Raw genomic sequence first — 27,037 nt, forward strand, 5'->3', positions numbered from 1 at the left:
TGTTTGATAAGAGTTTAACAAAGAGTGTTTGAGTCATAATTCTTAATTTAGAGTGTTTTAACATTGTATTTTAGGAGCAGACTCAAGAAGAGTTTTTAGTTTTCAAGTAACAATTTTGACTAGCATTGTTGTAATTATTTTAAAAATCACAAGACTCGTATGATTTTTTTTTTTTTTAGAAACACACATACATTTTTCTTAAAAACACATTCTCATATGGTCATATCAAACATTCAATTGTATTATTATTATTTTTTTGACTTTTGGAAATATATTATTAAAAACATGGTAATAAACACATTGCTTGCATTAAAAGTACTTTAAACAAATAATAATTTCACAACACTTTTTAAATTACAGTTTTCACCGTCATTTTTAAATCCAGAATCTAAGCTCTATTAGCAATGGAGCCCTAGTGTTCGGATAAAAATTACAACTATACGACTGTACCACTATGCTCCCATGAGCAAAGAAGATAGCTATCAAGCCAATATGAAACTACAATGGACGTAGTCACGTATAAGGTTGGTGAATTCATGGTCATAGATTCGAAGTCTCATCCAATGCGAGGCATTTCATGCCATGAAAAGTCGTACCACATTTATGTCAATCTAATCAGCAAATGCGATTATGATTTATGCATTACGCAATCTTTTCAAACTCACAAATCCGAAACAGTTCAATTGGGCACATGCTTCGCGAGCAACACAAAAGTCAAAAACAGCTCATGCGAATCGGAAAATGTGATTGCGTGAAAGAAAAGGGAAAAATTTTAACCAAACAAAAAAATAAAATAAAATAAAATTGTGTGTGTGTATATGGGGGAGGATATGCATTTAGGCCTTGGGCCTGATTTAGTGAAGTAAGTCTATCCAAGCAGAGCATTTGAGGCCTGCAAACCAGTTCATGCTAAAAGGGTTGGAGGATTTGTTCGAGGAGGGGCATCTCCTTGGATGGGTCAAGTAAAGGTCATAGGACATGCCAAGGTGTTTGGAGAGAGAGTTCCGGAAAATCTGTTAGGCAAAGACGTAATCCACCTAGTTATTGAAAGAAAGAACATATGAAAAATATCAGAGGGGAAAAGGCTGCTACCACCGTATTAAAGACCCTGCACCTACCTCTCTGACCGCATTAATGAAGAAATGACCTCTAAGTAGTAAGGTTCAGCCTTCCAGTTAGTATTTGAAGATTTCAAGAAGGTGTTGGATGAGACAAGTATCTAATTAGAAGATTTGTGATACACGTGGAAGAAAAAAAGGAAGAAGAAGATGGATACAAGAGAACAAGAGAGATATAAAAGGTGGGAGATGGCAGAAGAAAAAGGGGAATACTTGAACTGTAGTTGGAATATTGTTTTTAAAGAAAGAAAGGCAATACAAGTGGTCATCGACTTACGTCCGATGAGAGTTTCTTTGCTATTTTCATCTATTGAACACGCGGATAACGGCAATCTAGCCTGATTTTTCTCTTTATCCAATATCCATAGTCTAGGTTTCAAGCTCATATTTTACAAATTTTATTGTATAAGGCTTTTTGGGCCTGAATCTATTTGGTGACTGGACCGGATACAAATTGTGCATTTACATATATATATATATTTTTATTTTTTTTAAATGTGATTTGAAGTTGGCGTTACCTAACAAATACTATATTACTGTTTAATAATTATCTTTTATACTAATAATTACAGTATACTGCTATAAGTCAAATGACATAATAAATTTGATAAGAGCACTTGTATTAGTAAGTGCAAAATAGAAAAAGTAATGAAATGTGCACATTTTGACAAAAAAAACACCCGCATCAGTGGGTATAAAATTGTGCATAAATACACAAGTACTATAGTAATCGTGCTTATATGCACGGTTACTATAGTTCGTGCATTTAATATTTTAGTTTTTTTTAATAGTGTTGGGTTTGTGAGAGAGAAGGGTAGTGAGTAAGGAAATAATAAAAAATTGTAAAAGAATGAATATTTTTATTAAATAAATGTGTAGAATAGATAGACTGATGTGTGTGTTTTGTAAAAATTAGTGTGTAAAAATAAGAGATGGCAATGGGGCGGGGCGAGGCCGAAGGATGGGGTCTTCATCCCCGCCCCGCCCCGAATGATGAGAAATACTTTCTCACCCCATCCTCGTCCCTTAGGGCCCCGCGAAACTCCGCCCCACCCCGTAAAATACTACTTTTTGTTAATTTGCCCTACAACTAGTACAATTTTTTTAATGAAACCTATTTCATCAATAAAAATATACATGAAATTACAACTAAATTTATCCTATCAAATCAAATCAATTTTTTTTTTTAAATTGAATAATATATCCAAGTGTTTAACAAGACAATCATAAAAAAATAAAAATCTCATAGTATAACACATAACAAAATAAAGGCAGAGAATTACATTGGGTAGAATAAAACATGCTAATATTAATATGTTTGTTTAAATAGTAGAGTTTTAGGGAATGAAAAATTTACAATTATAACTCTTAGTAACGCGGGGCGGGGCAGGTCTAAAAAGTCTGAATCCATCCCCACCCCGCCCCATGGTGCGGGGCTAAAATCTTGCCCCATTCCCGCCCTATCGCCTTTGCGGGGCGGGAAAAACCCACGCGGGGCGAAGCGGGGAGGGGTGGGTTAAGCGGGGCGGGGAAAAATTGTCATCCCTATGTAAAATAGAAAATGTAAATTTTTAGTGTAAAATATAAAGAAATTTTTACACTTATTGATGCGGTTGCTTAAGTATTACTCACAATTGTATAAGATTATGATTGTGTATAATAAAAATAATATTTAATAACGATTTTATATAGAAGTGATATTATACTGATTATAATTAACAAGTTATGAATAAATTGAAAAAAATTAATTGTTTGTTTAATATAATTGATGTAGCGTTGTAATAAAAAGAAAAATGTTAAGATCACAACTTTTGTCATTATTTACTCACGTGATAAGTTGTACGTGGTAAAACAAAAATGGTAAGTTTATAACTCTATAATTCACGCCTTATCATGTAATTATTGTAAATAAATTATGATAAAAATTGTGACAAAAATTATAATTATGGCATTACTCAAATGCCATAAAACAGTTTTTTGTATATATGGAATTCAATCCATATATTTGTAGTGCCATCCAATCAAACAATTGGCCTAATTTATTACAGAACTCGATAATAGCCTTCTGCCGACAAAGTAAAGTAGTAAACGGAAAGCATGTCACTGTTACTCAACTGGAGGCAATTATTAGGGGGCATCAGAGAATGATGCCCACTCCTTGATTAGGGAAAAATTACCAATAAAAAATATGCATGTAATTAAAAAAAACACACACACACATTAATTTGTTTCTTAATTTTTTGAGAATAAGGTGATGAATTGCGAGGGGTCTAAAATCATTTTCAAATACATATGGATGGGTGACACCACTTTAATTATAATATATTATCTTAATAATTATGAAAAAATATTATAAATTTTGTGATATAACTATTAATTTTTTAAAATAATTTTTTTAAGAACTTCAATTTATGACGTTCGCTCTTGATGATAATTATTTATTATCAGATCAAGACACTAATTAATATTTTGATATAATATAAACAAAAATTGAACTCTACATCTCTTATTTAATCATAAAAAATTTTACCGATTAAATTAATTATAATTCACTTTTAAAACGACATTTATTTGTTTACATTGTATTTATAATGTAAATCTACGTGTGTTTGATAGCTGCATCAAGCATTAATTGTTTAGCATATTGGTCCATTCTTTTGATTTGTCCTTTTATACACACATGCAAGGGTAGGGTCGACTGGTCGAAATGGTCATGACAAAAAGGCTCAACCTTTTTAGCTCCATATGTTATGGTACTAATAATAACGATGGGCCTACTTGCTCGGCACGGGGTCCTACTCATTAGTCATTTCATGCGCACCAAATGTATATGAAAAAAAAAATGGAATCAAAGTTTAGCGGTGAGATTTTTTTTTTGGCCCCTCTAAGGCAATCATCAGTCGGTCAATAATGCAATACTCACTTCTTTTTATCCATATCCATCTTTGAAATTTAATCAATTTGAGTTAGGTTAGCTTTATTAGCCACACTTAAAAATTTTCATTCTTTTTTTCTTTGATTTGTGTAGTGGGAGTGGGTGTGTTTATTACTTTCTAAATGGCTCCCACCAAAGAATTATCCACTCCTGAATGACCGAAGAGAAGAGTAACGTTAAAAATAAAATAAAATGGGACAATGACAATACCATATAATGAATCATATGTTTTGTGCTGCCACATTAGCACTAGTCCACGCTGTAAAACTAGAATGCAAAATGTGCTTTTAGATGTGGTATGAGACTTGTATTCCATGTGCATTTTTTTTTTGGAAAGGGACTTGTATAAGTTGTATCCCATGTTTAAACCCGAATTGTATTCCATAATTAAAACCTTTCATAGTTTAGATTAAACAAAGGTAATTTTAAACTCTTCCTCAAAAAAAAGTAATTTTAAATTATGTGCTTTTAAAAAAATGAGTTTTTTTTTTTTTAGAAAAACAATTTGAGATTAAAGTTGGGAGAAGATATTTTATAAGACGGTCTTATGAAACTTTTTCTCACAGCAAGTGAAACCCACATGTGTGAGACTCCTTCGTATTATGAGAGGAAAGTCTCATGAGATTATCATGTGAGTCCCACTCGTTACGAGGAGAAGCACACCTCATGAAATCATCTCATAAAATATTTTTTATTTGCTTAAAGGTACTCTTGTCTAACTTATTGTTTAAGTGTGTTTGGCTACCAATTAAAAAGTCAACTTATTTTTACTACTATTCGTGGGTTCTGTAAGTGCACAAGTGCATCTGGCCCCAAGAACAGTTACGAGCCCAGGCCCAATGAGCCTTAAACAATATGAATTTGTAGAGTGTGGGCAATAAACCCGGGTTAGAAGTATGTGGGGATTAAATGACAAACTAAGGATTGCGAATACTTGGAAACAATAAGGAATATTGTAAATTGGCCTCCTCGGACGTAAGCCGAGAGCTGTTCTTATATTATATCCCTTTCTTAGTCTTTTCTTTCTTTTTAGGTTACAAAAAGTTTTTCTATTTCTATTCCAGGTTCCTCCTTAAATACTCCTCTTTTGAACACTTTGTACACGTGTTGCCCTACCTCCCCCTTAGCCTAGATATTTCCCTTCTCAGTGCCTTTGAATAGTAACCAGAAGTTTCTCTTCTACTGTTCAGGTGTCACTTCCCCATAAATGCGGCCAGGGTGGTAGGTGCAGGGTCTTTAATGTGGAGGTAGCAGCCTTTATCTTTGACATTTCTTCAACATCGGTACTTCTGGGGCGTTCTAGGATTCCCCCCTTTTAACCATTGGCCTTAACCATGTCATCCCCTAATCTTTACTATGAAATCCCGAGTTCTTCAGTGTTCATCCGAGGATAAGGTCACCCTCGGCTGGATACTCGGATCCTCGGCGTATGGGCTGACCCATACTACTAACAATTTCTAAACCCAGGATCAGGTCGGCCTTCCTTAACACGGCCCAAAAGGCCCACGTTCCCATCAGGATCTTTTTGCCCCCCACAGGTTCCATTGTACTTTTTGATACAATTCATGGGTTCCACTGTACTATTTCAGCTAACTTTTACCTTTATATACCGTACTTTCAAAAAAAAGTTTTTCAGTTTCAGCAAAATAAGCGGATCCCAAACAGACCTAAGTTTAACAAATCAATGAACACAACTTGCCCCAAATGAGCAATAAAAATGTTATATTTTGTGGTCATTTTTATCCTTTATTTTAAATAAAGAGTTTGAATTTAAAGTTTCAACTCATTAAAATTTGGAGAAATCCAATAAACCTATTTTTATAATGCTCTGTTCTTTCAACGAAAAACCTTGTATAAAGGTAATTTTTTTTTGTATTTTCCAATGCTTGATAGTATTAAAAAAAATGAGTCAAAAGAAAACTATCTTTAGTCAACATAAAAACGAAAAAGTATGACTTATTTTTATAGATTATTTTCTATTAATTTTTTTTGAAAAAATAACTCTATCTCACAGCAACCTAAATATGAAAAGTTAATAAATTGTTTTTCAATTCATTTAAGATTGCTAACAAACATTAGTACAATAAGATAATTTTATTGAAAATATTTTTTGAAAAATAACTCATTTTCTAATAAACATAATCACTTAAACAAAACAATGTGTTATAATAGAGTATGTCTAGTAAAATCAAGGTTAAAAAAAATGTACAAAAGCGAAATAAGTTTCTAAAAAAAAAAGTGAAATAGGTTAAATAAAAAAGAAGACGTTATTTTTTACAATTTTGTTTTTGAATGAGATTTGATGAACAATTTTTCATTTTTCATTTTTCATCAAAATGAAAAAAGCTGTCAAATTTTTAATCTTAGAACGGAAAAGGCTGTCACTTTTTAATCTTAGAACTCAGTGTTAAGAAATCTAAAAAGCACATGTAATAGCAACGTGAGCGGTAATCTCGCCCATTTTGGCTTAGCATGTGACCCTCAAAATCTCAACTCCTCTCTCTCTCACTCTCGCACATCTCTCTACTTAGAACTTTCCTACTCCATCACAATTCACATACAAAAAACACAGAGGCCTCTCACTATAATCCCAGACTCTCTCTCCCTTTCAATTACCAGAGTTGCTTGCTACAGCAAATCAAGTAGCAGCACAGAGATCTCATCAAACTGATAAACTCACCCATCAAAAAAACCCCGATCTTTATCACTAAATGAAAGCCACCACCAAAGCCCTCAACCCCTCAGTCATCACGTTCGACCACAAGAGGTACGCTTCTCTTCATACTACCCCCCTTCTCTCCTCTCCACGTGTCCTCTCCCAATTCGCCCTCCGATCCATCAAACTCCTTTTCATACATTTACATATACGTAGTGTACTTTTGCTAAAATCTCACCGCCAATTATTCCGATCGTATCTTCTTTTTTAAAAGTAGTTATTGCTATTTGATTCGTTTTTATTTTATTTTATTTTATTTTTTATGTATGTAAATTCAGTGAGTTTGCTTGGATTTAATTAGTGTGAAGTGTGTAATGAATCTTGTTAGTTGATTTTTGAATTGGCGCTAAGGCACAATGCCGAACGGTAAAAGAAATAGAATAGGATCGAGGCTTTTGAGTGTGAATCGGCAGTCTATGAAGGCCGATTGCAGGTAATTCGAGCTGCGATCGCGCTCTGAAAAAAATTTCGTAGTTCATGGTTTGTAGTTGTGATGGACTTAAAGTTTTTGATTAGTTTGTGATTGAGAACTTTGCTTTTTTTTTTTTTTTGTTGGAAATTTGATAGAATTGGTGTGTACAGGGACGCCTATGGATTTGCTGTGAGGCCTCAACATGTACAGAGATACCGCGAATATGCTAATATCTATAAGGTTCTGTTCTACTTGTTGTGCTCCTTCATACTAGTCTTGAGTCTCAACAGTCAACACTCTTGTTTGGTTGCTGAGAAAATTTGGAAGAAGAAAGAGAAAAGGATTATAGAGTTTATAATATATATATAATTTTTTTTTTAAAAATTTATTAAAATTAGAGACTAAGCAAAAAGAGTCAAAAGAGAATGCTTGAGTTTAAAGAGATTTGGTTCTCTGAACCGAATCTAACTACCCACATATTTAAGGAACCAAAATCAAACCAACTCCGTATTAGGGGACCAAAATTGAACCGACTCCTTAAATAGAGGGACTGAATTATTCTTCTCTTTTTAATAATAAATCGAAACTTTTCATACCCCAAATTTCAGGGATCAAATCATAAGTTACATTTTTCTTCTCAGCAACCGAATGGAGTTTGAAGAGACGCAATGTAAAACAATGTTGTGCTTTTATGTAATGTTAGTTGACCATTTCAGGAGGAGGAGGAGGAAAGATCAGATAGGTGGAAGTCTTTCCTGGAGCGGCAAGCAGAGTCTGCTCAACCGCCTGTAAATGGATTATCAGTGGAAGAAGATAAGAAGGCCGTTTCTGCTGGAGTTTTAGAGCAAGAAGCAGATGTTAGTTTAGAGAAGGTTGTTGAAGGAGACGATTTAAGTAGCCAGAAGCTCGATTCCAATGGTTCGGCTGAAAATGGTGCTAGAAAGGAGGAGGTACCTGAAACTAAGGGGACGAAAACTCATAAGGCTCAAATTTGGACTGAGATCAGACCGTCCCTTTGTGCCATTGAAGAGATGATGAGCATTCGTGTAAAGAAGAAGTCTAATTTATCAAAAGATGGGCAAGGCGCTGGAACTGGGAAGCCACTTCCTTCCCCTATTGAAGAGGTTAAATACTCTAAGGGAGCGTCTGAGGAGGACTCTGAGGAAGAGTTTTATGACGCAGAGAGGACTGATCCCATTCAAGATGCTCCTGCAAGTGATACTGCCAGTGCCCCCGCTACTGGTGCTGCTGGTGATGTGTCCCCTTTGGAATCTTTGTTTCCTTGGAAAGAAGAGTTAGAAGTCCTTGTTCGCGGTGGAGTGCCTATGGCTCTAAGGGGAGAGGTGCAGATTAATATTACATTTTGCTATTTTTTATAGTTAAATTTTATTTCTTGGTGACTAAGTTCTGTAATTGCATTATGCCCGAAATATTTCAGCTTTGGCAAGCTTTTGTGGGTGTGAGAGCACGTCGAGTTGACAATTATTACCAGGATCTGCTAACTCAAGAAACTAATTCTGGCAATAACAAAGAACAAAATAACGTGCAGTCAGATAACAATGGTGAGGGATTTACTACAGATTCTGTATGCGTGCCAGAGAAATGGAAAGGGCAGATTGAGAAGGTCATTACGTCCCACTCTTATTCAACCTTAGTGTTCAATAGCTTCATTTTGTGGATCTACCTTCTATGTGTATATAATTAATCCAATTTTCTCAACTTATTGTTATTGGTTTTATTTGCAGGATTTGCCTCGAACATTTCCAGGGCATCCTGCTTTGGATGAGGATGGTAGAAATGCTTTGAGGCGCTTACTTACAGCATATGCTAGACATAATCCCTCTGTTGGGTACTGTCAGGTATTTGAATCTAGAAGAGGTTGTATGCTTTATTTTGATTGTGGTTGCACTGTTTTTAAGGATACTACTGTTACAGAAATCTCTTAAATGATATGAACAATCTATGTAATGACACAAAACTTTTAGCCATCTGCAACACAGTTTGAACTTATAGCACCCAACCTAGCACAATTATTTAAATAGTTATGTTTTGCAATGTGACAAATCGACAACTAAAGTGCCTCTGTGACCTTTACAGTTCGTTTGGAAGGGGAAAGGGGGTAAAGGAATGGAATACAAAGGTTTTTAAAGCATATTAGGCTTAGACATGTGTGGACTGGGCCCTCTTGTCCAAATAATATTTCACCTATCAAAAAAAAAAAAAAAAAAAAGAAGCATATTCCATCTCTTCCCTTGTTTGGGATTGTAGTAGAAAGAATGGAAGAACTCTGAGGGAATGCCCATTTCATTCCACTTTTTCCTAAGCATTCCTCTCAAAAGTGGGAGGACGCTTGTTCCTTTAATGAATTAGAGGTGAAATATCCATTTTTTCCATATTTTAAGAAAAAGACTAATAAATGAGGAAGAGTTTACTAGTAAAATTGTATATAATTCTTTGGTTTCTGTTCTTTCATTATATAATCCCAGACACAAGACAATACACCCCATGCCTATTTCTATTCCATTCCTTTATGATTTATTAATTCTACTCCATTCCATTTTTTTATAAACTCCCAAACATAGTGTTAGAAAGCTTACATGAGCCCACTACACTAGAAAGATTTCACGGAAGTAAAAATGGAAAGTAGATTGATCTAGAAAATCACATTTGCTTAGAAATTAAAACTTTAAAAGTAACTCTTTCCAGAAGGAAATGTTACTAACAGTCACGATTATCGATTGATGTGTCATACTTTGCCTTCAGAGAAAATATTAGCCACCAATGAGTTCTAGCTGAAATGGCATCTCCTCCACTTGTAAGACAAGGCGGAGTGTGAGGTTGTGGGTTCAAGGCCCATCAAGTCTGTGTGTAATCATCATCAAAAAGAGGGTATAAGCCATTAGTTCTTCATTTGGCTTATAATTGTTAAAAAAATTAGTTCCCTTCAAATTAGTTTTGCATGGCCAAGTGAAGAGGGACGTATTAAGCTGGGTTTTCCAAAAAGTTAATTTCAAAGATTTGCAGCAGATTGCAGTGGAATAAAGAGGCTTTCACATGCCACTCCTTACCCAAATTTCTGTTTTGGTTGGGTTGCTAAGTTTTATTCTATTTACCGTACAAATCCAGATAACTGACTGTCTGACATTTATCTTATTGGACTTGATCAATATGCAGGCCATGAATTTCTTTGCTGGCTTATTACTACTTTTGATGCCTGAAGAAAATGCATTTTGGTAAGTCTGAAACATTTGACATAATCCTTTCCTGAATGCATACTCCCTTACTTGCATAGAATAAGTATATGCTGTAGAGGGAACATGATTAATGTTATTGTCCCTATATTTAGTTGCATTCTCTCCTGTAAGAATACATGACTAAATGTTCTATAATTGTGAAACATTTATGTTTTTCGCTGTCAACTTTATTGTCTATATGCCCTTACTAATCAAGCTAAAAATTTTCAGGGCCTTGATGGGCATCATTGATGACTATTTTGATGGCTATTACTCAGAGGAAATGATAGAGTCTCAGGTATTCTTACATTCATGTTTGGGTGATATGCGTTTTTCTACTCTCCTCAAAAGTGCTATGGTAATGAAGTCAAGGAAAGTTCATAGCTACTGCATAGTGGTTGAGGATGGCACATTTCTTCTAATAGGCTGTTGTGCTTTTTAGGTTGACCAACTTGCTTTTGAGGAGTTGGTACGGGAAAGATTTCCTAAATTGGGTTCGTATATTCTTGGCATTGTCTTTGCAGTTACTGAGTTTTTTATCTGTACAAAGCTTGTTGAGTAGTTTTTTTACATTATGTGTACATCTGATGCAGTCCATCATCTAGATTACCTGGGAGTACAGGTGGCTTGGGTTACTGGACCGTGGTTCCTTTCCATTTTTATGAACATGCTTCCATGGGAAAGTGGTCAGGTTTTATGTTGTGTCTTAATTTTAAAGCGTAGTTGTGTTGACATGCATCTTATATCTATATGCGTATTCTTTGATGCTTGGCTATCATACCAGTCTTTGCATTCTCATTTCCTGTACCTTCTTTATAAAGCTTTTATATAATCTGATGGATATATCCTTAACTCCAGTTCTTCGAGTCTGGGACGTGCTTCTTTTTGAGGGAAACCGCGTCATGCTGTTTAGAACAGCACTTGCTTTGATGGAGTTATATGGTACTGGGTAAAAAAATAATTGAGTTTTTTGAATACTTTGATATGTTATTGGGGGTGCAAGTAATATAAATTTAGTACCATGTACGTGGTTTTACTCTATAAAACTTAATTTAGCTCAGTTTCATGTAGGCCCTGCATTGGTTACAACTAAGGATGCTGGAGATGCAGTTACTTTGCTGCAATCGCTGGCTGGCTCAACATTTGATAGCAGTCAACTTGTACTGACTGCTTGCATGGGTTACCAAAATGTAAACGAAACCCGATTACAGGAGTTGAGAAATAAACATCGGTCAGCAGTTATAGCTGCAGTTGAGGAAAGATCAAAGGGGCTTAGGGCTTGGAGGGACTCTAAGGGACTGGCTTCTAAACTATATGGTTTTAAGCATGATCCTAAATCAATGATATTAGAAGCTAATAAAACAGAACAATTGACTGATGCACAAACAAATGGTAGTCTATCTCGTTCGGAGTCTGGGTCCACTAATGCAGATGAAATTGTCATTAGCCTGACTGGGGATGTGGAGGTTGATTCTGTCAAAGATCTTCAAGAGCAGGTCTTGTGTCTTCTCTCATATTTGTCACCTTTGCATTGTCCTTTCTTTAGATAGCAAGTAAGTTAAATAAGCTCTTTGTTCCTCTTCTTCTTTGCATTGTCCTTTCCTTAACTTCGGAAAACAATGAAGTAAGCATTTCGCTCCTGTAAATGCTTGTTCATGGTTATTCAGCCAATAGGATAGATTCATGTATGGATAAAAGGTACTAAATATATTAACCTATGCTATTTTTTATTTTAGATTTAACACTTATTTTACTCAAATTTGCTATCAACTTAGTTGCACAGGTCTGTGCATGATCATCAAAGTTGGGCTGAGTCAAGCATCACATTCTTAAAGGATTAAGAGCCTCATAAAAAAAAAATTTGCTTGACACTGCATTCCTTTTGTAGATGATATAAAGGGAAATGGTTACTTTTTTTAGGATAGCTTATAAGTCACAATATATTGATTATCATCATGTCATCTGTCCTCTGTACTTTTGGCTTTGCTCTTTTTATTTTTCCTTCCATAATTACTGAAAAGAACAAAGATGTCCATATTTTTTTGATTTGTAGTTACATATATACTAGAAGAAACCATCCATGTAGGTAAGAAATCAAGGCGGAATATTTCTTAAAACAAGATATGTTTATTATTATAATAAATCTTGAGGTGTCACGTCATGACTCAAATTAATACAGATCACACACTAGCATATTGATCATTGTGCCAAAATTTAAGGAGGGAAACTTATTTTGTTGATTTTATCTTATTTTTTGAATATGAAATGTGGAAGGGGCAAAAGAAGAGAAATGGAGGTTTAATGTTATGCCATTTCATATTATTGTTAAAGAACTCAATGAGCTCTGGCTTAAATGGCACCTCCAGGTCCTCCACCCCTTGTAAAAGCAAAGTGGAGGGTGAGTTCATGTGTTCAAGAGCTATTGGGGTGCATGTTTAAATAATATTTAAAGAAAGGCTTTACTCCATTTTGTAATGATTCTCAAGGTAGAAAGCTTTGGAAGGATGTTTAATGTCTTCTGCAGTCCTTTTCTTCATTGTATAAATATGAATTTAAGTATTTGAATTCTTTGTTGATGATACTTTAGAGCATTTTCCTCACACCATAGGTGAGTCTAACATATGAACTACATGCAGGTGGTGTGGTTAAAGGTTGAATTGTGCAAGTTGCTTGAGGAGGAAAGATCGGCTGTACTCAGGTTAATATTTGCTATTAAATGCACATCTTCCTAACTTATAATAGGAATCCTTTTTATCTTTCTTGGTTGCCAACACTATGGTCTTGTTCTCGATCTTAGCTGCTTTATGATGATAGGGACTTTATTACACATAAGATAACCCGTGTACCATGTATACTTTAAGCATGAAAGTCCCTGTTACTAGGAAAGTCTTCAACAATTGTTTATTCAGTTATTGCTTTCAGGCTTTGGTATTCCATATTCCTCTTCAAATTACTCACCTATTGGTCATCATAAATTGAATATTGATTTTCTTTTTTTTGGGGGGTGGGGTGGATGGGGGATCTTTTTAAATTATGTCCGATCAGGGACTCGGTGCGTGTGCAGAAACCAGAATTTGCCTTATTAAGAACAGCTGAAAATTGGTCATCATGCACTGCATTTGGGGTTATGAGTTTGAATAGCAACAATGTTTAGTTTATGTAGTGGAGGGAAACTTCAAGATGTTACTAAGTGGAGTTTCCATTGTCAGCTGGAAATGTTCACTTGGCCCTTTTATCTATTTGTCTAACCATTTGCTGTAGTTTTTTTTTATAAGTAACCCATTTGCTGTAATTACTATATAATCTTCTTCCTGGTAGAACTCCTATAGTTGCTGTTTGTTTATACCTTTGCTTCCTTATCAAAAATTTTCCACAAAAGGTTTTCCATCTTGCTCCAGGTCCTAATTCCTTTGCCCATTCAATACATTAGACAGTCTGTGTGTTAAGTACAATGTCAGTACCAATGTTTACAAGGATTCCTCTCTAGAAAGGACATGGAGAATTCTCGTATATCTGAAATTTATTTTAGCTGTTTTAAGATCACAACCTTTGTTGAGCTCTCTTGTTTTTTATATTGTTTATAGTCATTTTTCTTTGTTCTTGGGGTGCCTTAAGATAGCAGTCTGTTATGGAAATTGAGGAAAGTTCCTTGATGTCCCCTGGTCTACAGAGTATGATTTCACAGCAACCTCATTCAGTCATGGAATTCTGTTGTTCTTAAACAAATCACAAGTACTGCTTTTCATTAATACATAACTGATAGTCTGGCTTCTTCCTGACTTTTTTCAGAGCTGAGGAGTTGGAGACAGCTCTAATGGAGATGGTCAAGCAGGACAATCGGCGGCAATTGAGTGCCAGGGTATATCCTGAATACCATTACACATAGCAGTACTTCTATTGATCAGAAATACAGTTCTTGTAATGTATATCTACCTTTTTTTGGTTACCATGCTGAGCTTGCTGCGCGCATGATTTTGAAAATGTATTTAAATGTTAAAATATAAGCGTATGTCTAGTTGTACATGTTACAGTGATCTTCTAGATTAAACTTACCTTGGTTTGAAGAACATCCTTTAAAGGATAACTGAGGGACAATGAGTGCCCCTGGCCCTTGGGTAAATTGGTAAATATGAGGGTGGGGTTAGTGTAGATCTTATGCCAGAGTAATAAAAAAAACCCAGTTCACTGAGGAAATCTATGGTGGGAGCATAGTCCTTTTTTAGTTTTTCAGTTGATATATATTATCTCCTTTAACATCTGGGGATGGTTGTAAAGCACTCACCATGGGTATATCATTCCCTCACAACGAAAAGGTGGCGAGGTGAGGTCACTTGCTAATCCCTGTATGAGTGCATCTGTATTTACCTATAAAAAATTGAAAGAAAAAAGTGAATCTTCTTTAATTTATGTAGAGTCTTTACTGCAAGGTCTTAATAGATTTGTCTGCAAGCAGCTGTTCACTGCCATAGTGAAATTAATGTGCATTGCATTTAGATTTTGCTTCAAACTTTGTAGACTTTGGTGCTGTGAGCCTTGCAGCTCAGTGGCATAGCCCACTCTCCTTTGTTAGGAGAAATAGGGTTCAAATCCCCCCTCCACCATTGTTGTAACTGCCAAATTATCAAAAAACTGCTTAGTGCTTGGCCTAATTTAGAGGCAATAAGAGAGTTAAAGACAATGATGTATTGAGTAGCCTTCGTGTTCTGAAGTTAGTGTTATGCTAGTATGTGGGATGCCAAAACATTTCTGTGAAAATAGATGCTTTCTTCTGCAAGTTCCTATCCATTGTTAGAAGACCTTAGTCAAAGGTTAATTCTGCTTACAATCTGCAGGTTGAGCAGTTAGAGCAAGAGGTTACTGAGCTTCGGAGGGCCGTTGCTGATAAGCAGGAACAAGAAAATGCCATGCTTCAGGTTTCATTTTTCCTCCATTTTATTTAACTTCCTACTTTGATAAGACCATCTACTCTAATAACTTGTTATGGTATTTCATGGTTATATTGAATTATTTTACCAATCTTGTAGGTTTTGATGCGGGTAGAGCAAGAGCAAAAGGTAACAGAAGATGCTCGTAGATTTGCCGAGCAAGATGCAGCAGCTCAAAGATATGCTGCTCAAGTGCTTCAGGTTTACTTCTTAGTTTCTATACATTTGGTTTTGTTTCTTCATTGCTTTGCTGGGTAGTTATTCCATCATCTACCATCCTTATGTAATTAATTCACTAAAATTTGCCTGCATATCTGATGTTGAGTGTGTCTTAGATTCTATTGAGCTATATATTTGCAAGTTGAAGAAAGCTCATTCTAGTAGTTGTATCAATTTTAGCCCTTGTCTTGTAGTTACATTTATCAATCTTTGCTAACTATCTGGAGTCAACAAAATGGTCGTCTTTGGCCAGTATGTTAATATCTAGAACAATATCCTAGGTGAAGCCTGGCTGCCTTTACATTACTTAATCTTGACCTGATTCTGTACTACATCAATGTCGTGGGTATTATTATGTAAATAATTGTCTTTTTGTACCTTAAAACATGTTAATAAACTTCCTTCTGTATTATGTATTGAGCCATATCTGGTGATGCTCTAATCTCAATATTATCTATCTTGACCAAGCTGATTTTTGAAACGATGTTTTTGTTGCACAATATTCCCCTCCTTGAGACTTTATTATCTTATTTGTTATTGTCTTACATGATAGTGAAACATTAATATTTTCTGTAACATGTCAGCATTTTTGTTTATGTTACATGTCTTCTACTACCATTTTACATAGTGTTATACTTCCAGTGTACCTGGGTAGTTATATTTATTACTAAAAAATTTTACTCATCAAAAATAAAAAGTGTCTTATACTGATAAAATATCCTATGAAGGGGATGAGAGTTGGGGGGAGGTTGGCTCATAATTATGTTTGATATCATCTTAGATCATGTTGTGCTCTCTTTCAGTGCTTTATATAATTGCTTCAACGGATTTTTTGGATGAGTAAGCTCTTTCTTCAAACCAGATAAACCTGCAGCAAAAACGCTAGCAGCAAATCCCATAGTACCTCTTGTAGACAAGTATTATAATTTTTTATCCTATCTACCTTTTATGTCTTTCTTCATCCGGATTTTAAAGTGATAACCTTGGGTCTCTTTGGAATGAAGTTCTTTGATATTCGATGCTCCACAATTCCTCAATTTTTTTCATCTATATGTAAGAAATTCTTAAAGGTGTCAAAAGGGGTGGAGTATTAGGGTGTATGAAAATAAAGAGAGAGAGAGAGAAAGCCACATTCTCATTGACTATTACATCACATTCTCTATGTAACGTTGGTAGGTTCTTGATAAAATTACATTTTTGTTATGTTATTAAAGTCTTGTATTTTTTTTTCTAATATTTTTGATGGATTTACTTATATATGCTTCCTTTTCAAGCTATTCAAGACGTATAGATGATGAACTGTTTGTAAGAAACACTATAACAAATTCCAACCACATATTACATTACTCGCAAAGTATCTTGCTCTTATAATAATTGAATGTGAATTGCATTATATATCCGTGAAAAAAAAATAAAAAATTTAGAACACTTTTAAATAACAATAAATAAAAAATATAGATAGCTTAATTTAGAAAATTGAATATATTGTATAAACTATACTTTGTTAGAAACTAATCACATTATTTTAAGAATAGTTTGGGACTAACATTTTTAACTTATAAGTCTCATCTACTATTTTTATTTTTCACTTAACAAAAAAACAAATAGTCAATTTTTTCCGCACATCACACAGGTCTGTGACTAGTATACATAAAACCCAAACCAGCCTGGTTACCTCTGCCACTTAAGGCAATGTACTTAGGACTCCTTCCAAATTTCATGAATCAAAAACCAGTGTGTCTCAGAAATTTTCAAGTTTGTCTATTGGAGTGATAAAATTGGAACTGTTACCATCTTTTTTCCTTACTACCCTTTTTTTTCCTTTTGAAAAATTTGACTCTTTATGAACTGCGGTCATTAGTTTGATACATCATGTTACAATTTTCTGTCTCCTGTATGTTCTGTATCCAACAGCTGCAAGCACTTCTATTGTGTATTCATGTTGGTCTGCACCAGTCTCGATGGAATGGGTAGATTGGATGGTTTTGTACATTTAGTGGAATTACTATCTTTGGACTTTCCAATATTGATTATTCAGATGTTCTGTTCCTTTTTTTTTTTTTGTATGTAATACCCCCTGCTACAACAACTATATGTATGCAGGAAAAGTATGAAGAGGCCACTGCTTCACTTGCTGAAATGGAGAAGAGAGTGGTTATGGCAGAATCAATGCTGGAAGCTACCTTGCAGTACCAATCTGGCCAAGTTAAAGCACAACCTTCCCCTCGGTATGTATTTGACTTTGGTCCATTTGTTAATATGATTCTTCTTTTGCCTTTATGTCTCTATTTGCTGCAGCATCTGCCTTTTTACATGCATCTACCCCCTAACCCTTTCCCTACCTATTCCTCACCTCAAGGGGAGGGGGGGGGAGGTCCTAATATATGTAGGGTATCAGCTTAGGAACATTTCTGTATTGCTTGCATATTATGCCCCTATGGATGTGATTTGTGCAATTTTGATTTGTAGATCTCCACATCCAGATTCTTCAACAGTACAAAGCAATCAAGAGGCACAAGATTTTCCTGCAAGAAAAATTAGTTTGCTATCTCGTCCATTTGGAATTGGCTGGAGAGATCGGAACAAGGTTAGTTTCTATTTGTTTTCTCTTCATGCACGCCATACATGCTTAAAATCCACTGTATATCTTGAATCTTACAATATTAGTAAGCAGGACACAAATCATTTTGTTCAATAAAGTAAGGGGTTTACAATATTTCTGTTACTGTGCTCCATATGTTTTAAAATTATTAATCAAATTTTCATTGAATGCGATAGGGGAAACCAACTAATGTTGAGGAGCCAATTGATGGCAAATCTACCAATGAGGGGCAGAGTCCCAGCACGCTAGAGAAAGGTGCTAATGGTGTAGAAGACAAAGAATAGAGAATAGAAGGTTTATTAGAATGATACTCCAATAGATATACTCCTTTCACTGCCCCAGTTCTAATGTGCTTTTCTGCTTGGTGGATATTTTATGCATCAATGTGACACTTCAGGGATCGGGTAGATATAGTCTCTTTGTCTGTAATTTTGATTAGACAGAGCCAATATAAAGCTTATATTCATTCATTGTTTGTTTGTTCATTAAATCAGTAGTAATAATAGTATAGAGGAGGAGATGTAAGAAACATGAGAGCAATGGTCATTCAACTGTATAATCTTTGCATTACTGTCTTGTATTGATATATCTGAACTTGCAGTTCAAGAAAGAATTTTCCAGCAGTTACTGCATATTAGTCGCATCTGTATAATCTTCCAATCAGTGTCTTCTCTTGTTTTGTATTTTGTATATAGTGTAGTTCTCAGTAGAAATCCCTGGCAGTTACTGTTCACACACACACTCTTTCTCTCTCTTTCCAAATCGTAGTTGGCCCAGTTAGTCATGTAATATATTATATGGAAAAGTTATCTGGAGTATATGAATTTTTTTTTTTTTTGGGTTGCAAAGAATTGTTTTTCGTACTCAGTCCATTCTTCGATAAGGTTGAAAAACAAAATATGCAAAGAAATAAAGTGGAATCGTTCAAAGCTCTGGAATTCAGAATACCAGGCAGTCTTTTTGTATATTTTTTCTGTGCTGCACACTTGAAAATAAGGGATTTCTTTTACTCGCAGGGAATATTTTTACAAACCATCCATCCCCAGCCTTCCTATCACATACAGGTGTACTAGTTTTTCAAAATAAATGGTGGAGATGGGGATAGGGAATAGTTTGGTGAGTCTATAAAAATAGAGTTGTATTGCAGTTGGCATTTTTGTATTCCTTAAACATCTTGATTTGTTTGCTTCACTGACAACCAATTTTTTTGATCTTCTTATTCTATGTGGATTTCAAGATGATGGTACAATTGTATACATAATCCAATTGCAAATGAGCTGCTGCAACATTGATGGGGTCGTTTATTCCGGCCGACTTCTGGCTTATATCATGTAATTCCGGTGATCAGAATCATCAGTGCTGCTGGGTAATAAGGTCTGGATATAAATTCGGAAAATTGCAAGGGATGTGACAGATTGTGCTTAACGTTACTTATAACCTCAACTTTGGGGGAGAACTGAATTATTCTGGGCAGAACTGGGAAAGTTGCCAAGCTTATCTTGCAAATAAGGCAATTTCGGAATTTCCAGCTCTTTCAGGTTCTTAGCGTGTCTACTCTCTCTGTTCTCAGCGCAGCAGAGGTTGAAAGGTTCTGCCTCCCTAACGAAGGCAAGAAATCCTCCCAGGCCTCTTTAACAACCAAGAAACCGTGCTTCGCCTTTCTCAACAAAAATAAAAGTACTAAGCCAAATCGCAGCACATACAAATGATTATTTAGAGCAATGCCCATTGAAATATGAAGTTAAACCCAAGGCATTAAACTGAAATAAAATAGGTTGTGTGGTAGGGTTAGGCATCTATTCTTAGGCCTCTGAAACCTTGAAACTCAACTAAAAAAGTAAATTTGAAAGGGATGGGGCAAACTATTTACCAAACTCTTTAAACAATGCAGTACTGAGGATACTCTTCAAGGGGAACAGTTTCAATATAGATACAAAAACCCCAAGCTCTATTGTACATAAAAGAATCTCGTCAAAAGAGAGAGGAAATGGGAAAAAGAATACTATATATTTCCTGTTACAAGACAATAGGACTGGCCATGACACCTGCTATCTGGAGTGATGCAAAATTTGAGAAACAGGCACACCACATGTGCCGGCAATGGCAATAGCAAACAAATAGCTCCAATCCATTTGGAGAACATTCCGATGCATCACCACACCACAGGTAGCAGGAGGCAGCAACTTCATCATGGGCTTCTGAAGATGGAAAAATCTTCTGGCTTGATCACATACTATTTCACTGCTCCCTTCTGGTTCTGGGAGTAGAAGAAACCGAGCGGGAGGCCTGGACTGGCTGGGATTCAGGGTCATATTTTTGGGTAGCAAGATAAGAAAGTGCTGTGACTACATCAGCTATCAGGGGTCGCATATTAGGTTGTTCCTGAACACACATTGCAGCAACGGCAAGAGCTTGATATAATCCCCTTACTGGATATTGGCCTTGGAGCATTGGGTCAGCCATCTGTGAAAATTTTCTTCGATCTTTAAACAGTGGTCGGGCCTGCAACATAGAGAAAACATTTATATTAGGAGGATCACACAAGTAATCACTTTTTTGTAAACAAATTATTACAACTGTACCATTTTATTTCTTTCTCTATATGAAATTATCACTACTGCAAAATATGTAAATACTTTTTTGCCAACGAGGCTTGTCCATCAAATGTGCTATTTAAGTTGACTCTTGAATATGCAAATGGTCCAATTCAAACTTGATAATAAAGGACCTTATAGAAGTTGAATGATTCATGAATAGCAAGGTAGGTTGCAGACCTCATATAACAAACAAAGAAATCTCTACGGAGTTTACATGATAACACACACTTGTATACAAGTTCTATTTTGTTAGCCCCAATACCAGAAGGTTATCATTTTACCATCAAAGATATCATAGCAGAGAAGACAAGGACATCTTACCCAAGCAACCAGATTGTGTTCCCCAGCAGCCCTTGAGTTGTCAATTGCTTTTCTTCCAGTGATAATTTCCAAAAGAACAACCCCAAAGCTATAAACATCTGATTTCAATGTAAGCTGACCAGTCATTGCATACTCAGGTGCACAATATCCATAGGTTCCCATCACTCTGGTGGATACATGGGTATTATCCCCAACAGGACCCAATTTGGCCAAGCCAAAATCAGATAGCTTGGGATGATAGTCTTCATCGAGCAGAATGTTTGAGCACTTCAAATCACGATAAATCACAGGGGGGGTAGCTTTGTCATGTAAATACTCCAAGCCCTTTGCAGCACCTGCAGCTACTTTCATTCTTGTATTCCAATCGAGTCGTTTTTTGTCAGGTGGCAGGTCTGGCATGTTTAAGCATTAAGGTAAATCATTACTATTATTTACTTATTTGGATAAGTTGTCAACATTGAATATGCACATGAAAGGTAGAAAAAACCAAAAAATAAGATAACCTAACTGAATCAAGCACTTGAGCCACAAATAACAAGCATGGAAATTTCCTAAGCACCATAAGTCAACACATATAACAGTGTGGTTAAAAAATTAGTAAACCACTTAGGGAGTATCATGACAGAAAAAGTCATGATCACATGATTTAGGATTATCTGTTTAAAATAAGTTCTTGAACTTAATGAAAGATAAAAGGAGAAAAATATCAGTCCGGAAAAACCAAGCGATTCCAAAATCATCCAAACTTTCTGATTCCTTTAACCCAGCAAATCTGTCTGGTGAACAATTACTTCTTAAAATTCTCAAGGAACAAAGGGATATTTAGAGGAGAAGTGCTAGAAAATCATAAAATTTTGAATTAAGAAGGAAAGGAACATTACTGATGATGAACATACCATGTAGATGGTCTTCCAAAGATCCTAATGGCATGTATTCATAAACCAGAAGCCTCTGATCTCCATCAGCACAATAACCAATTAAGTTAACAAGATTTGGATGGTGAAGCAGGCTTAGCATCAATACTTCAACAAGAAATTCCCTGTTCCCTTGCAGCCCATTACGATCAAGTTGCTTGATAGCTACAACCTACAACAAACAAAATAAGTTGAAGGTTCAGGACTTACTGCAAGCCTACTTAGAAATTCAAAGTTCAAAGTTTGATGAACAATGGTAGTAAGAATATTGATGAATACCACCAAATGGTATCTCCTCCGCCTGTAAATAGGGGTTGGAGCATGCCAATGAGATCTAACTGAAAGCAAACGTCCCCCATAAAAGAATAGGGTGAAGGACAAGGTCATGGGTTCAAGAACATTAAATGCATGTCTAACTCAGTAATCAGAGGGGAAAAAAATTCATGGCTAGGAAAGCATCCTCCCAATTTTTAGCGAAATGACGGGAACTAAGTATGCCTTTTACGTCTACACTAGCTGAAAGTATAAATGATTTCTGGTGAGAGTTCTTTGCAAAAGTTACCCCTATGTTTAATTGGGCATGAGTTAAAAAGATGCCGACAGTTAAGAGTTTGAGGAAAAAAATAAAAGATTAAATACCAAAAGATTCAAGAATTGTGGTCTAATTTCAACCTCTTGGCACCTTTTATAAGCTCCTTTAGTTATTATTGAGTATTAGAATTAATTTTCTTTAGGTTAGAAAGTTGCTGGTTCAATTTTAATAAAGTAGTGGTAGTTTGCTGAATGGGCTATTCTAGAGGTCCATAAGTTATGTTTTGAGTCCTTTCTGGTTTGGAAGTTCTTAAGTACTCTTCTTTGTTATTAGTAATCCTAATATTTTTATTGTAGCCAATAACATTCATAGTGAAACTGATTTTAATAAAATTCTAGCAGGTTAGAAAAACCTAAGTGTGATTGCTTAAGAAAACCTATACCTACCTAAACCCTTAAATATCAAAGCTATTCCAAAACCCTTAAAGATCAATCAAGAAATCTAATTCAGATCTGAATTCCTAAATATCCCACAACAAAATTGGTATTAGGGCTCATTAAAGCTTCTGTCCTGCATCATAAAAGTATAAGAGTGGTTTGCTTGTACTTCATAATTTTCACTACTCTTTGTCTTTTTCCTTCTTTTTATTTTTATTTTTATAGGTACCCCCTTCGCCTTTTTCCTATCTAAAAGAAGCAAAATTTATGAACAGAAAGCTGTATTAGGGGCCCAATCTACAGGTGAGGTGGATATGGTTATAATGGTGAAAAATATGGCAATTCTGTGGTAGGATATTGAAAATTGATAGAGGAAAATTTGAATGCAATTATGGTGGATCTTGTAGCTGTAGCAAATGCATTGATGATGGAGACATGATGCAAGTAGCAATAGGCACTAGGGTTATGGCAGCAATGGTTTGATGAGGTGACAGTGTTAGCGGTTGTCCTGGTGATGTTATGGAGGATATTGCTAGGGAGAAGTGATGGCGCTGAAGCAACAGTGATTTGCCACAAGTGAGTGGAGGCTTTATTAAACTTTAGTAAGTCACAATGTGGGTAAGAAATTTTTACTGCATTTTTTTTATAAGTAATGAAAAAATAAACCATATTTAAAACGAGTGTCACCTGAGTATACAGGAAGTATACATCAGGGACAAAGTACAATCAGGCGCATAAATTACAAGAAATTTTTACTGCCTTTTGAACTTGGATTTATTAGGTAATAGATTTTCCCTTTCAAAATATAAAAAATATTCCAAACATACAGCCTAAGTACCCACCATCTAAAACTGTTTTTAATAAATGGCACTAAATATTTGTAGTTGATGAAAATCCTTTACTTATAGACAAATTTTCTCCAAATTCTTTTGGAGAAAAATTCCAAATTACCATCCACGTGTCCTTTCAACCACAGGACATATTTAATCGTTGCTTAAGTGACTTACTAGATCATGTAATTAAATACACATGCATGGTCATTTGAAACGGCTTTGGAGGAATCCCCTTCGAAATCTACCATGTGGTGGTTCATATAATCATCCATGTGTTTTTAATCACATGACCATTAAGCCGTCTAAACTAGTAATGTGACTATTAAATACATCATGTAGTTAAAACCCGATGTCAATGGTCATTTCAATTGCCATTTAGTGAGTTCGAGGACCAGTTTGGGGGGGAAATTATAATTATTTTTTAATGCATAACAACTGACAAAATCAACAAACCTGATTGCTACTCTCCAATCGCCCTTTATATACTCGTCCAAAACCTCCTTCGCCCAAAAGGCAATCAGCCCTGAAATTCTTTGTTGCAGCTGCCAATTCACGAAATGTAAATGTATATGCACCAATGTGATCAGACCCTCCATCTTTCGTGGCCTCCTCCTTTATGTCTAGTGACGAATTCAGCTTCAATTTCTCTAAAGCAACAAAAAAACATAGCAACAATGCTATTAATATAATAATTTTTTTAAAAATGAACCCGATAAGCAACAATAGCATGATGCCAGCAAAGTTAATGCTGGGTTTTGATTTGGGTGCCATGACAACAGAAAAAGTACAAAAAATATCATTAAGAGCTTAGAAAGAAAACAAGCATCACAAAAGACAAAACAAATAAATAGCACCTAAAAAGGATTCAATTTTGGATTTTTCAAACACATAAAACAAATATGGAAACATCTGCATAATTAATGTAGTGAAACATCGATAGATATCAACACCATTCATTATGACATAACAAGAAGTTAGAAGTTTATGAACTACACAAGTTTCTGGTATACTTTAAGACAGCCTCAGAATATAACAGCCCTCCACCCACCTTTCACAAGAACTAAAACATAATCAGCTCCATTGCAGTAATTAACCAATGATTTTTCATCTATTCCAACACTAAAAAAAAAAAATCATAATTCAGCTTGTTTGGTATATGGTCTCAAAGAAACAAATCCAGAAGCAATTAAACAACACAATTGACACTCAAACAGTATTCATTACTTTAAAAAAAAAAAAAAAGACTTTGAAGGCAAATCAAACTCTGAAATTCAAAGGAAAATAAATCAGAATGCCCACAAAATCTGAATTTTATTGCAAGCAAATCAATTTAAATACAATGCCACCAAAAACACAGTCATCAGCAGAAACAGTTTTCTCAATTACATTCCCCACTAAATCCAAAGCAGATCACAGCAATATGAAAGACCCACAACAATGATCCACACAATTAGGCAAAAAGACACGTGCCCATCAATCCCAGCAAGTATCTAATGGCACGCATACATTAAAAAAACAAACTTTAAGAAAAAATATGGTACTGTGTACAGAAGAGTTAAAATTAAGTTTAAGTAGAATGATAAGTGTGACTGAAATTTGCTCTTTTTTTTTTTTTTTTCTTTCATAGAAGTACCTGAGGTTGATGAGATCGGATCGTTGGACTTCTTGTTCTGCTTCTTCTTTGATTTCTTGTTTGATTTTCCAGGACAGAGTAACCAACCCATGGGTTATTGATTCTAAGGGTAAGGTAACAGAGAGAAAGAGTGTGTGTGTGTGTTAGTGTGAGTGTCTGTGTCTGTGTCTGTGTCTGTGTGTTATACTGAGACACTAGTATATATCTTTTCATTGAGTGACCTTTTTTGCAAATACGTCCTTGTGAATTATTAAAGTGTGTTCTAGCCCTCAAAAGTCTATAATTATCCATTTACTTACTCACATTAAACTCATTTTGTTTTCCCCTTTTTTTTTTTTTTTAACTAGAAGTCTAAAACATCCAAATCAGCTGGTGAAGCAATAATTTGTAAAAGAGTAATTTTATTACCACGTAAAACACGGCAACTTTTGCCACAAATTTTCTATACCGTAAATTGTGATTAGTTGTTTGTCGGTTTCATATGGATCCACAAATTTTTCTCCACCACTCGCAGCTTACCATGTGAACAATTGTGGTTGTGGTGTTTTATATGGTCCTAGAATTTTTGCTTTTGAAACCAGTTCTACTCAAATGTTTTTGTTTATTATTGCATATCCAATAGAATAGGCAAACCTAAAACCCTCTCTATTTTATAGGGCATACTCTTAAAATATAAGTCCAACAATCTTCCTAAAATAGGGGAAAATTGCTCAAGAATGGTAGTTCTCTTTGTTTGAAGAGTCGTTATTCATTACATAAAAAATGTTTGGCTTAAAAAATGAAATTTTGTATTTGAAAAAATGGGTACAAGAATATTTAAGATATAATTAAAAATAATATTTAAATGTGATAAAAAAAAATGATAAAGAGTTTGTTGAAACGTGTATTTGTAAAAATAAACATTGCTAAAAAATGCCACATTGTTTTAAATTTTAATGCCTTGATATTTTACTCTAAAAACTTTACTCATTCAGTAAAAAAAATAAAAAAATGCATACAAAAGGTACAAATAAAAACAAGTAGCGTGTTGATAGACTACCATTATTTGTGTTAGAAATTAACATATTAGAATATTTTTATAAATGTGTAAATCATGGTTTCGTAGAATATGTTAATACTGTGAGCTAGCTGTTGTAGTTTCAAGATTACCAACTAAGCTTAATGACTTCCTCAAAAAAAAAACAAAACAAAACAAAACAAAAACAAAAACTAAGCTTAATGTATTTCTATATATACCCCACATTAGATATATTTTAACAAGGAGCATAATTCTCACAACTTTTTTGTATTTTCTAAGTTTGCTCGCACAAATTATTGCTATTATTATTTTCTACTTTTAGATTGCGTGGCAATTACCTAAGAGTAGACTAGTTTGAGCATTTCTATTTAAAAAAAGAAAAAGAAAAAAAAAAAAAAGACTAATTTGAGCACTTTTTTTTTTTAGAAAGTTTCAACCTATGTCGTCCGCTTCTGATGATAGAATCTTTATTATCAAATAAAGACACCAATCAGTTTCTGGTGTAGGCGGAGATTGAACCCCAGATCTCTTATACAACTATCAGAGACTTTACCAGTTGAGCTAACTAGAACCCACAATTTGAGCACTTTTT

General features: G+C 34.9%; 2 protein-coding genes across 3 annotated transcripts; one reads left to right on the forward strand and one right to left on the reverse strand.

Moving 5' to 3' along the window:
- The first annotated feature begins 6,490 nt into the window (after nt 1–6,490).
- Nucleotides 6,491–18,804, forward strand: LOC142638421 (uncharacterized). 2 transcript variants are annotated; one of them, XM_075812459.1, is made up of 19 exons: nt 6,700–6,820; nt 7,121–7,202; nt 7,352–7,421; nt 7,898–8,524; nt 8,620–8,805; nt 8,927–9,040; nt 10,356–10,414; nt 10,646–10,712; nt 10,857–10,908; nt 11,008–11,100; nt 11,273–11,356; nt 11,486–11,910; nt 13,051–13,112; nt 14,204–14,273; nt 15,247–15,327; nt 15,439–15,540; nt 17,662–17,786; nt 18,028–18,145; nt 18,337–18,804. In XM_075812459.1, the coding sequence occupies exons 2-19, from the start codon at nt 7,126–7,128 to the stop codon at nt 18,442–18,444; spliced, it is 2,520 nt and encodes an 839-aa protein (XP_075668574.1). In that variant the 5' UTR covers nt 6,700–6,820; nt 7,121–7,125; the 3' UTR covers nt 18,445–18,804. The 2 variants fall into 2 exon arrangements, with proteins under 2 accessions (XP_075668575.1, XP_075668574.1); XM_075812460.1 differs by lacking the exon at nt 7,121–7,202 and having other exon boundaries at nt 6,491–6,820.
- A 1,197-nt stretch (nt 18,805–20,001) lies between these two features.
- On the reverse strand, nt 20,002–25,607 carry LOC142638422 (putative serine/threonine-protein kinase PBL7). The gene is made up of 5 exons (XM_075812462.1): nt 25,428–25,607; nt 24,248–24,441; nt 21,975–22,164; nt 21,079–21,470; nt 20,002–20,662 (listed from the first exon to the last, which is right to left on the reverse strand). Exons 1-5 carry the CDS (start codon nt 25,516–25,518, stop codon nt 20,399–20,401), a joined length of 1,131 nt encoding a protein of 376 aa, XP_075668577.1. The 5' UTR covers nt 25,519–25,607; the 3' UTR covers nt 20,002–20,398.
- Between the last annotated feature and the right edge of the window lie 1,430 nt (nt 25,608–27,037).

The sequence above is a fragment of the Castanea sativa genome, chromosome 6 (genome assembly GCF_040712315.1).
Source record: "Castanea sativa cultivar Marrone di Chiusa Pesio chromosome 6, ASM4071231v1".
NCBI lineage: Eukaryota > Viridiplantae > Streptophyta > Magnoliopsida > Fagales > Fagaceae > Castanea > Castanea sativa.